At 38.8% G+C, this 12,642-nt stretch overlaps 1 protein-coding gene across 2 annotated transcripts in view; it reads left to right on the top strand.

Annotated features, from left to right (window-relative positions):
* The window catches only part of KCNQ3 (potassium voltage-gated channel subfamily Q member 3), a 197,437-nt gene extending 186,360 nt beyond the window's left edge, over window positions 1-11,077 (top strand). For both annotated transcript variants that reach the window (XM_031504106.1, XM_021542366.2), the window contains 4 exons: window positions 293-424; window positions 2,225-2,323; window positions 4,003-4,087; window positions 4,954-11,077. In XM_031504106.1, coding sequence (XP_031359966.1) covers window positions 293-424; window positions 2,225-2,323; window positions 4,003-4,087; window positions 4,954-5,691 — 1,054 coding nt within the window. In that variant the 3' untranslated portion in view covers window positions 5,692-11,077. The remainder of the gene's footprint in view (window positions 1-292; window positions 425-2,224; window positions 2,324-4,002; window positions 4,088-4,953) is intronic.
* The last annotated feature ends 1,565 nt before the right edge of the window (window positions 11,078-12,642 follow it).

Genomic DNA, 12,642 nt, shown 5'->3' on the forward strand with positions numbered 1-12,642 from the left:
CACAGCTTAAAAATCTCCTGTGACTTGTGATGTTCAAATTCAAGCTCCGGCTGTGATTCTGAAACTTTAAACCATTTTTTAGACTATTAATTATGCAAAGCCAACTATTGTCAATTTTCAAATATGGTATGATGGTATAGATTCTTTGTTTATATTTTGTTGCCTTGTTTAGAAATAACACACTTAATTTACAAACACCCAGAGAATTCATCTACATTTTGAAAAAACTGGAAATTTTCATCATGGAATTTATATAAGAAATGAATATTTTTTTCTTCTGTTTAATTTGCAGAATACTACAGTTTCGTCTCTATAAAAAAAAATTCAAGGAGACTTTGAGGCCTTATGACGTAAAGGATGTGATAGAGCAATACTCAGCAGGGCATCTTGATATGCTTTCCAGAATAAAATACCTTCAGGCAAGGTAAGAATATTCTGGTAAATGAGGGAAATGTATTGCTTTGCTGGCAAAATGAAATCATTGGCTTATTAAGAAGAAGCTACACCTTTGCACCATGTAGCTGGCCCATGAGGAAACCTTTCCCCAAGCACAAAAGGCCAGTGAGAGCTTGCAGGGATAACTGCAGGGAGAGACCACTGGCTCAGATTTGGAACAAGGACATGAGAGTTAAAAAATCCTAGGAATTTTCTCGACTGTTGCCTTATTTGATCAGGATCAAATTTCTGTCCTTCTCCCCATTTTACAGATAATAAATAAAAGCAATAGCTGTTCTCCATGAACTTTCTTTGGGCTGGATTTTCTGGTGACATGTGCCTAGTGAAACATCCCATTAAAGTGCAAAAATACATCAGCACAAAAGGTTTCACTTGGGTGTAATTGACCTATCTAAAAAAAAGTTGGAATTTTAGGCCTCTGTGATTGTTCAGGTGCCATCTGCATGCACAGCTGTTTCATCCTAGAAGGGGTTCATTGCAATGTGATTTTGAGGCACATCTACAAAAAATTGTGCTTTTCATCCCCTGATACACGAGCCCAGGTCAGAGCTTGGGACTGTATATTTGTGTGGGCCTAAGTGCACATGTGTCCAGATGTTTGTCCAGATGTGTCCAGATGTGTGTCCAGATGTGTGTCCAGATGTGCGTGCAGATGTGTGCAGCTGTCTGTGCTCAGTCTCTGCACAGCACATTCCCTGAGGCCCTCAGTGACTCTGAACAGCAAAATGCCACACAATCACCTTCATTTCTCTCAAAAATGGGCTGAGGGAAATCAACTCTTGCTGCACATTTGGACCTTGTCTGGACTTACCTTGGCTCTGAAAGGCTGCTCTGATCTTTCTGCTGAACTCTGTAATTTCTTATTTCAAAGTGACTTTCCATGCACTGCGCTATCTCTTTTTCAAGTACTTAGCATGTCTGTCAGCAGTGCCTGGGGATTCAAGCCAATATCTAGCCAGCTTTGTGAGGCTTGCCTGGAGCTGCTTCAAGTTCCATTTTCAAAACTCCATGGGGCACTGTGAAACCATGCAAGGTATCTGCATGGACTGTCCCATAATGCAGATAACTAGCCTGTGGACTATTGCTGATTGATAAGTGGCCATTTTTGGAGGTGAACTGAATAAACAGAGACTTACTTGCGCCTGAGCAGTTGGATATGACAAATAAAAGAATATTTGATATAGTAAAAAAGTATAATTACATGGGTTGGAGCATTCCAAACAATCTTTTGCTTTTGTGCCAAATAAAAAAATTGAGTAGACTTCCTTATTCAACTTCATTTAAAGTTATGCTTTTCAAGCCAAAAGAATAATTAGTAAAGACTGAAATATTGCTGACAATTAGAAACAACAACTGACAGAATGTTATTGGTTTGTTAGGAATGTCAGAAATTCTACCTTTTGCCAAGTTCTGATTTTCATTACCCTGCATTAAATCTGATGGGTCTCCTGACATTTTTAAGAGCAGCTGCTATTGGATATTTTCTGACAATCATGCTGTTTGGTTCCTTTGAAGGAAAAGAAGTTGTGTTTCAAATGCTGAAGTTTGGAAACAGTGAGCTAGAGCATTACTGTTAAATTACCAGGTAATTGCAATTCAGTCCATTGATTGTGACCCAAAAGAGAGCAGATACATCATGAACCTCAATATATTACGAAATCAACACGTGCTTCCTTTTTGAATCTTTGCTTCAGAGATGCACAGCATATTCTGTCATGTGTTAGCATTCGGAGATGGACTTACACAGTTGCACTTTTCTTTTTTTCAGAGTAGATATGATTTTTACACCTGGACCTCCATCTACTCCCAAGCATAAGAAATCCCAAAAGGGAGGAGCTTTTTCTTACCCATCACAACAGTCTCCCAGGTGAATTCTTTTATACCTAGTATTAGCACAGCCCAACACAGAATTAAAAAGTTAATTAATTCAAATAAGCATAATCTTTGTTCATCCACTGTTACAGTAATGATACTGAGAGGATATGTTGCTATGAGATACATATGTGAATAAATATTGAGCCAGAAAGTCATTAAGAGCAATGTATGATGGAAATCTAAACAATGGCTTCTTAATTGTCCAGCTCAGCTTCTCCACAGTTTGAAAATATGGTTTTAAATTAAATGAATGTATTTGATTGCTGATGTGCTAATTTTCTAACATTTAACTTGTAAAACCACTTAAAAGCTCAGTAAAAATCACTAACAGTTTGAAAGTAAATTAGTTATCTTCCTGAAGTGCACACCAAATGGCAAGCAGAGATTTTTAATGCTGTAGCTTTTAAATCAGTGATTGGTGAGAGATACTCAAAACAAATTGTAATAACAGATTTCTGGGTGTGAAAGTTGCACCATATTATTGTATTGCTGCATTCCACATAGAAAAAATTAAATAATAAATGACATTTCTTCTGTTGTTTACAACTATCAATCTGTCAATAAATATCCATCAAGAACCACACAAGACCATCCACAATCTGTCTCCAAAGCTGTCGTGGTTGCTCAGAACAAAAGCAATCTTTCAGAAAATAAATTATCCCACACAGGCAAAAATCTGAAACCATGTAAATGTGAAGAAAGAGACTTAAGTATATGGAAGAGGCAGTGATCATTTGGGGAGGAAAGCAGATTGCAAAAGCTGCATGAGCCCATATCACCAGTAGCCCAATGTGGAAAATCTGATATGTTTTAGGTATAGATTTTGCTCTACTACAATTTATTCACAGCTGTATTTTTGATTTTGTCAGGAAAGATAAGAATTGGCCATGTTAAAATTCTTAGAGTATATTTGTTCCAAATTATCTTAAAGAGCAAGTGCTCAGAAATTGTTTTTCTAGACTTTGGCATAGGTTATGGGAAGATATTGATTCCTTTGACATTAGTTTGAAAACCATTTGATAAAAGTTTAACTTGATCCTGAGAATCCAAGGTCCCATGAAGTTATAAATCAAACTCTTTAGTTGGAGATCATCTTCTTACCTAAGGAATTTGGTGGACAGGCAGGAGGACATTGCAAAGATGAAAACCTATTCTTGAATCAGCTTTAAATCTCCAGAACAGACTGTCTCTTTTCAGCATTTCCAATCTCTGACACTTACTATTTGATAGAATGAAATTGAGAAAAAAAACCACACTCATCCTTGAAACTCAGATTCAGTCTCCGAAGACACTAATCATAAAGAATTAGATTTAAAAACACATGGCCATCTGTAGACCCACTGACTGCACTATCTCAGTAATTTTCACAAACCTGAAATTATTCCAACAAGCTGTATGGAGATTAAATTTTATTTTGAACTTCTGGGGCTTTTAAATCTTTATCTTAAATTTGAAAACAAAACAAAAAAAAAAAAAATCAAGATTATATTTTTTAGGAATGCATTAGCATCACATAAAATAGACTTTCACTTCTGTTTTTATAAACAGCTAAAAGGGCTCCAAGGATCTATATGAATAAATCACAAGATGGTAATTCTGTTTTCTGACATAAATTGCTTATTGTGATGCAAAGAATTATTGAACACTAATAGAGTTATTAATTCTTTGCAGAAATGAACCATATGTAGCCAAAGCATCTGCAGCCGATACTGAAGACCAAAGTATGATGGGAAAATTTGTTAAAGTTGAGCGGCAGGTAAGTAATTTCATGGCAATGACAGAGGCTAAGCCTCTTGTTCAGAAATGATAGAGCTGATATAAACTCTGCATGACTCTGGCTGACCCAGGCAGAATTGTGCTAGTGGTGGTGAAGACTCACAGAGATCTTGTTCTAATGATCACAAAACTATGTTGCTAGTTTTTCATGACAGAATTTGCTTACCTGGGAAGTATGCCTTTTGAACCTTGTTGAATCAATGTCACTGTGTATGGCAGAAGATCCTAACCATGATGTGGAAGTGGGACTTTTTCATTCCTGTAGCTTCAGTACTCATCACATCTGGTGTTTGGTGTGAGCAAGCCCTTTTCCTGCAGGGTCCGGACTCAAAATGATTGTGCACTCTTGAGCCCTGTCCAAAAGAGAAAGGAAACTAACTAGTCCTGTTGTGGAGCTATTAGATAGTGTTAGGTCATAGGTTGGACTCAATGATCTCAAAGGTCTTTTCCAACATCAAAGATTCTGTGATTAACAGTTAGAGAATGGGTCTGTATGCAAAGGTAATTCCATATATTGTATTTTGGTAATAGCTATTTACCACTGGTATCAGGATTTTGTCATAACATTATAGAGTCCTGTTGGATACTGTACTGCTAAATATCCAGCAAGACTAATTTTTTTTTTGTCACAGTTCATAGGGATGGGTTTTCTTATCCTGAGGCAGTTAGAGGATCAGCTGTCATTAATTTCAGCCCAGTTTTGAGGGAAGGTCACGGTTATTGTGAGAACCTCCATGACCAATAAACGTGGCAGCACACCATTGTTAGGGGCAGTGCATGTATGGAATCATGGACCTTTCTTGAACAACTGACTTGAAGCAATATCATGACATTGGTATTTTTCAGGTAAATGACATGGGGAAGAAACTGGATTTTCTTGTTGATATGCATATGCATCATATGGAACAGCTGCAGATACAAGTTGCTGAGATAAGTCCATTGAAAGAAACAGCTTCTCCTGCAAGGGAGAGGAGAGAAGACAACAAGTATTCTGAATTAAAAACAATAATATATAAATACACTGAGCAGTGTTCTCGTGAAACTCCTTACAACTTCCAGCAGGTTCCAGTCAACAAAGTCAGCCCCTACGGTTTCTCAGCACGGGGTCATACGGCTCACTCACAACCTTTGTCAATAGGTGGGCAAAACTCTGGCAAACTGCAAGCCACATCTTCCTCAACTGCTTATGCAGAAAGGCCAACAGTTTTGCCTATATTTACATTAATGGACTCCCAGGTTAGCTACCACTGCCACGGGGACCTTCAGAGCCCTTACTCAGACAAGGTGTCTCCGAGGCAGAGAAGGAGCCTGACGAGGGACAGCGATACCCCACTGTCCCTTCTCTCCGTCAACCACGAGGAACTCGAGCGCTCCCCGAGCGGCTTCAGCATCTCCCAGGAGAGAGACGACTTCCCCTTCGGCCCCAACGGGGGGTCGGCGTGGATGAGAGAGAAACGCTACCTGGCAGAGGGGGAGACAGACACAGACACAGACCCCTTCACACCGAGTGGCTCCATGCCTTTGTCCTCTACAGGAGATGGGATTTCAGATTCAGTATGGACCCCGTCAAACAAGCCAGTTTAAAAGTGTGTGTGGGGGCAGTCACTGGCTGACTTCTCCTTGTAATGTAAGCATACTTTGTATATCTCACTTACTCTACACCCAGAGCTTACTAGTTCAAAACACCAATGGCTGCATAAGATGCATGTGATGTTAGTGGTAGTCATTCTGCACCATTTCATACAATTTACTAATGCAGTTTTTTTCATGCTACCAAAACTAAGGAGCTTAGTTTTGAGCATGGTTTGCATGACTTTGCCCTATATAAATGGAACAGCTGATTTCTTCCATGATGCATATCTATCTGGTACTCTTCAATACAACAATGGTGAATTGATAACAGACAAGATACAGTGGTCCTTGCTACATTTTGTAAACAGAGCAGCAAAATAAAAACATTTTCAGGAACAATATCCCTTTGTGGAAACATAACGTCTGAATCATTTTCCATTATAAACAAATCAATCTCTAATCAAGCAAGCCAAGAATTTCTAATATCAAAAGCAGGGGAAAAGCTGAGTTAAAGTATGACCTTATTGAAATGGTTTTGTGAACTAAGTGTTTCTCATTTGATCTCTTATATAATTATCCCTGAAATACAATGTTGAAATGAAATTAAGGGTAGGATTTTAAAACATCCAAGCCACCTCCTGGGATTGATCACATGTATTTATTTATTGTAAAATGTAAATAGAAATCCCCCAAAATACTTTGAAAATCTTCAATAATGTTTATAAAATTGCTCAAAGTAGGATTATAATGCTTTTTTTTAGAAAATCTTTTGCTAAGTCTATTTGCTACTTATGGGGCCAAATTTTCTTTGTTACAAAAGTAAGGTTGTTCAGTGTAGAGAACTCCAGGTTTATACACTCCACTCTTCTATTGACTTAGGTGCTGCTAAGTAAGAAGCATAATGTAACTCAGCCTCTGTTTCCCAATCTTTTAATTGGGAGTTACACTTCCACACATGCTCACAGGTTGAAAGGCTCAATTCTCTATTATTTGCCAAGTGCTTTGAAGTCCTCAGATGTGCAGAAAATTGCTATTCTCTTCCCTGAAAGTTCTACAGTGTGAGATCTGTTTCTCTCTGTTTACTTTTTCTCTTGGAAATGGAGTGCTCCAAATCCATGAATGTGTGCTATATTTAGTATTAATGGATGAATAAATAGTCACCACTTTTGTCATGTGTCCTTGAGCAACAGAGAGATAAGTGTGCTCCCTAGGCCTCAGCCAAACATTTTTAATGGAAGTAGGAAATTACTGAGAAGGAAGAGACCAGGAAAATCACTGGAAGGAAATGAATCAAAGATCTCCCCACTACAGTGGGAATGCAGGACCTATAAAGCTGGTGAAACTAGCATATCCAAATATCCTCTACAGGTGAATGTCAGTCAATGTGTCCATGAAATAGCATCCATGTCATGTCCAGCTTGTTGGCTGTACATGCTTTACAGCTGGTGGGAAACAAAGGAGTCAGTGAGCACAGGGTACAGCAACAAAGGCACACATCAAATTCATGATGATTCATCTCACCTTTAACTCAGTTTTCTACAATGACCAAATGTTCTAGCAACTTCAAAGAGGGCAGAAGGTGACTTGCTTAGATGTCAGATGATCAGAGACCATGCAGTCAGTGTTAAGACTTTCACCTCTGCCCACTGATCCAAGGTGCAGCTTCTTGGCCAAGGCTCATCCCGACCTCATGTCCAGAACAATCCCTGTCACTCCACACGACTTCTCCACTGTGGCCAGGGCACTGACCAACAAAGATGCAAGGGTTTAACCCAAAGATGTTGCAAAAGGGACTTTCTGTAGAGACTGCTTGTGTTACACTGCAGCTGCACAACTGAGCCTCTTTGGCACATCCAGTCTGAGCCAAGAACACGTTTCTGGGCTTTCCAGTGCTTACTGGGAATTGCACAGCCCTGGATTGAAAGTGCTCCGATGAACAATATTTTGTTGGGTTTTTCTGACCACAGTAAACTTTTAGTTTAATTCCTCAGCATTGTTGACATCTCAAAGTGTTCATTCCACCCAGGGAGCTTCTGTTCTTTCCCAGATGCAGGCATTGCCTTCATCTTCATTGTTTTTTCTCTATTGGAAGAGACATCTAAAGGATTAGGATCTTCTTACTTCATCTGATTCTTCAGCTAAATCATGTTTCATCCTTCTGGGACAGATCTTCAGGAAGAGCAAATTGCTGTTGTTACTGGATTAAATACTGCAGACCAGTTACAGCCCTTGAAGACTGAGCTGAGTCCATGAAGCTATTCTGAAACCAGTAACTATGATGGTATGAGGCACAATTTTGGTAATTACTAAATTGAGAAAATAGCATTGACCTGAAAGATAATCCATATTTGGCACAGTTTTGTGGTGAAATCTGCAAAGAATAAAACTAAATGACCAAAGTGTAATTCGTTACAATTTGGCATATTGAGAATTCTTTGGCCCTTACAGTTCTTGGAAATACCTGTGTTTTACCTGTTGCAGGCTTTCTGAAACAGTAATAAATGTCTGTGGCAACTTGTGATATTTAACCCTCACATAAGAGAATGGAAAAGACTGAAATACTTATTTTAACACTACTACACTTCTGAAGTGTAAGTATCTACTAGACAAGCCTGCTTCAGTTTTCTTGTATGTCAAGGACCTGTTGTTCCTACTGGTTTTATCTGAGTTTAGTCCTTTAAATGCTTTCTAGAGCTAAGCAATCAAAAATCAAGGCTGCCAAAAAGCAGGTGCAGTCTGATCAATTTGTTTTTGACTGTCTTTGATAGTGGCTATGCCATGAAGTTCCCTGTCCAATTCCTACTGAAATTCTTCAGATTTCTGTTCATTTCTATGACAGATTGTAGAAAAGGAAGCTTTTCTCAGTATTAAACCCAGCTGAAAATCCATAAACAGCCTCCTTATAAACTTATGTTCTTTCCAAGAGAAAATCCAAGAGAGGACAGAGACTTGGATGAATTTTTACCTGCACACAGTGTACAGCCCCAGAGAAAGCAGGATTTGGGCTGCCCTGCACTGTGCACACTTAGCAGATGAACTGTCTTGAAGTTAGTATTTTCTCTGGCCTGCAATCACCAATTTGCAATATGCATCTTTAAGGTGTCAGGTCAGGCATTTGTAGCCACATCATGAAATATTTAATGATGCCAGATAAGATCTGCCTCTTCTTAAAAAGCACTGGTGATAAACTCAGCAAGATCCTCTGCAGCAGACATATGTGAGTCCCGTGAAGAAGATCCAGGAAATGAGACAGGCTTATTTTAATATTTATTTTTCTTTCTTAGTATTGAATTCTGTTCCTGCTCTGTTCATAACGGTGCTGTTGTTAGCAGCTCTCTACCATTTACATCATCAGGGTTAAAAACAGGGCATCCATCAGTTCTGCTGTCTGTGATGACAACAGATCTGTGTCAAGGTGTCACCAGCAAGGTGAGATCTGGAGACCATCCCTGACCTGGGATGTGCCCACAAATCACCAGACTTCAATCAATGTGAGTCCAGGGAGTGCATCCACCTTGGAACTGTGGTTCATGTGCCAGCCATAGATACTGGACAAAGCAAAATAAACTCTCTGTGAGACATTAAGAATGACACCTGTTTCCACACACAAGGAATCTCTATTCACAATTCCATTTGAGAAAGGCATCTGGGTCAATAATAGTCTTTGTAATACAAATTAATTAGATTTATACCTTCTTCTTCATGATGTTTTAGTTTAAGAGTTATCAATTCTCTTTGGGTCAGATCTTTCTAGCATCTCAACTGACAGTGGCACTTTGTTTGCATATACTTAACATTAAAAAGTATTAATGACTTTGATGACTCTCATCTCATTTCAGGCCTTGAGATATTTTTTGTAATTTGAAATTGTGTAGCTTTTCTCTGCTCTCCTTGAAGTAAGTTAGAAACCTTCTCGCAGTGATGCACTGGGAGCAAGGTTCTAATCTGCCATTACTTGTACATTTCCTTGTGAAGGACAGCACTGATCTGGAGACATTCTTCTTGGCTACATTTTGAGAGTGATTTTCAGTCCCAAAAAAATGAAAGATGTCTGGAAGTTTTCAGAAAGGTGAATCTGTGTTTACATTGTATGCCTCTCTTTGCAGCATTATTATCAATTAAGCTTCCTAATTTTAGATGCAAACTGGGACTATTTGAATAAGGCAAAAGTGAATGCTGAGTTGAAGTATGAAAGTATGATAGATGTGGTTTATGCTCTACTTAAAGAGTTGACACTTAAAAAAAAAAAAAATCTAGTCAGATAATGGCTGTTGTCCTTGCCTTGGCTTTTCCCTGACCTGAATTTATCACTCTGACTCCCATCTAAATAAAAGGGAATTCAACCCATGGAGAGATTGATTTAGAAGTCCCTAAATTTACTTTTGGCTATATTTGCTCTGTTTTTTTTGTTTTTTTTTTTTTAAATATTGCTGCATTATTATGGTCCAGAGTGGAAATAGTTTAAAATTTTTCTGCTTCAAGTGGTGGCCCATGAGTGCTGCAAACTAAAGCCCACCTGAACCTGGGGGTAGTGGGGCAAGATCACAGCCTAAATCAATCAGAAAATGCAGAGTGAGGAGCCCCCTCACCCCTGCTGGGAGCCCAGCTGCTGCAGAGGGGTCACATCTGCTTAGGAAAGAAGTAAATCCATCCTGGTTACTGCAGAGCATGCGAGGGAAGAGCTGGATCGGGGTTCCTCTCACCCCACAGCCCCCACCACCAAGCTCTAGGTGTCTAAGAGCTGCAAACCTAAATTTCCTAAAGCACCCCATGAATTTGATGGGATGTCACTTTTTCAGGAACACAGCTGGACGTGAGTGCTCAATTTGAAGATTATTTTAAGAGGTGCAGAGGAAAAAGGGGCATTTTCAAGTGTATATAGCTGGGCACTCTGGGAATGAAGATTCCAGGCATCATTTTTCCTTCTGGTTTTTTAGGCTGTAAGATTTGATCCTTCCCAATGCAGCTTTGAGTAGCTTCCCCCTGAAGTGAACTGAAGCAAAATATTAAAAATGGGATCCTATTTCCATCATGAAGAACATGCTGAGACTGAAGGTTACATAGCCAACTGCATTTTGTTTTCTAGTTATGGCATCTTATTATTACTAGTATTTGTGCCTTGCTCACTGAAATCTTCTCCATGCTACAAAGATGCTTTTCAGATTCTGGCTGACAAGGGAACACAACTTTTATACAAGTGGCCTTTAGTGCTCTTTATAATATCATTTATTGTAATTTTTAAACTGTATGTGTAATTTCTATTCTGGCACTGTCCAATATTTGAACAAATTTAATATGTTTATTTCAATATATTATGCAAACAATACTTCTTAACTGATTTTTTTATGTTCTGTCTTTAAAAACTGCACCACTTATTAATAAATAGAAATTTCAATTATGATGTGGATGAATTTATTTTCATTTAAATCTTGATATCTTCACACATATTAAAAGAATATATTATCAAATGTACTCCAGCAGAGACATTGGCAAAGACCCTTTTGACTTAATCTATGCAGGACTAAACTTGGCTACAAGCAGGTTTTATGTGGCTTCCACAGCCAGCCCTGTCAACACACAGTAGATCCCATTATTTGTGACATCTTTTGATTTAGTGGCCATGTAATTTATACGGCTTTGAGCATACATGAGAGGGAAAATGAAAAGGGGTGGGGGGCAGAAATGCATTCATATTGGAAACATAATGTGCTAAAATATTATGAACTTGCAAATGAAATACAGAGAGAACACAGTACTGGTACAAGCATGATCTGAATATCCCCTGCAGGGAATTTCCTTGAATTCTGCCCCTGGTTCTGTTGCTGCATTTCTGTGTCTGAATGGGGCAGGAAGAGAAACACATGAAACCTCTACCCTTCCCAAAAAAGTTAGCTGGACACAGAGAAGTATTTTAAGCCATTCTCTGTGGCTTCAGTTTCATGGCTGACACCAAGGAATGAGCTCTGCTGAGCACTTGAAATGCAACCTAAAATAAGGACTTTTAATTTTTTATGGTAAGTAAAAAACTATTCAACATTTATGCCATGTCTTATCCCACTTCTAAAACACTGTAAAGTGGGAATAATTAAAAGATCCTTTAGTACCACAACATTAAGTTGTAGTGCTTTTGAGTCTATTTGTTTGTTTTAAATGTTTACATTTAAATAAAAGTAATAACTAAATAAGAAATAGGGTGAATGTTAGGCTCTTACAGCCAAGTTCTATTCTTTCCAAAGATTGACAGTTTGTGTTTTTCCAAACTAATGCACCAGAGTGTGGAATGCTGAACCTTTTGGGGTTCAGGGGTTTTTTGAGTGTTTCCACTTTTATAGACAATTCTACCCTGCATTATCATCACTGCCTCAGCACTGAGTGTCCCAGCTTGAGCTGAGCCCTGCAGCTGCCAGGCACAAAAATGGCTTTACCTGAGCATTTCACAGACACAACAGGTGAACCACTCGAATTTGAAGGCTTTGAAGGCGGCCACCACCTGCATAGGAAGGTGTTGCATTAAAATTTCCCCTTGGCTGTTACGCAAATACCAGAGCCTGACAAATTTTACTTACACATTGGGTCTGATCCTTTAAGAAAAGGACTCTAAAATGGGAATCATGTGATACCTATTCTCAGGCAAAGCCCTGCTTGTATCCAGGGGTGCAACCTCTATATGGGACATTGGAGATCCTATAAAATTGTCCCCCATCTAAGCAGAATAAGACTTAGGGTCAGCACTTTAAAAAGGGTAAAAATTGAAACAGTGTCAATTAAGAAACAGTGTCAGGAGTGGAATTTTCTCAGTGTAGTCTTCTGTTTCTTTGCAGGATGCTTTGATTTTTAAGACTTGCCAGGGTAAAATGGTTGCTTGACTAACACAGAACATCCTCTTGGACTACAGAGAAGGGATGGAATCAGGAAAGCCAAATCCCATGGCAGAGAGCAGCAGAGGAGCTAGACATTATTTAA

The sequence above is a fragment of the Lonchura striata genome, chromosome 1 (assembly GCF_046129695.1).
Source record: "Lonchura striata isolate bLonStr1 chromosome 1, bLonStr1.mat, whole genome shotgun sequence".
In the NCBI taxonomy this organism is placed as follows: Eukaryota; Metazoa; Chordata; class Aves; order Passeriformes; family Estrildidae; genus Lonchura; species Lonchura striata.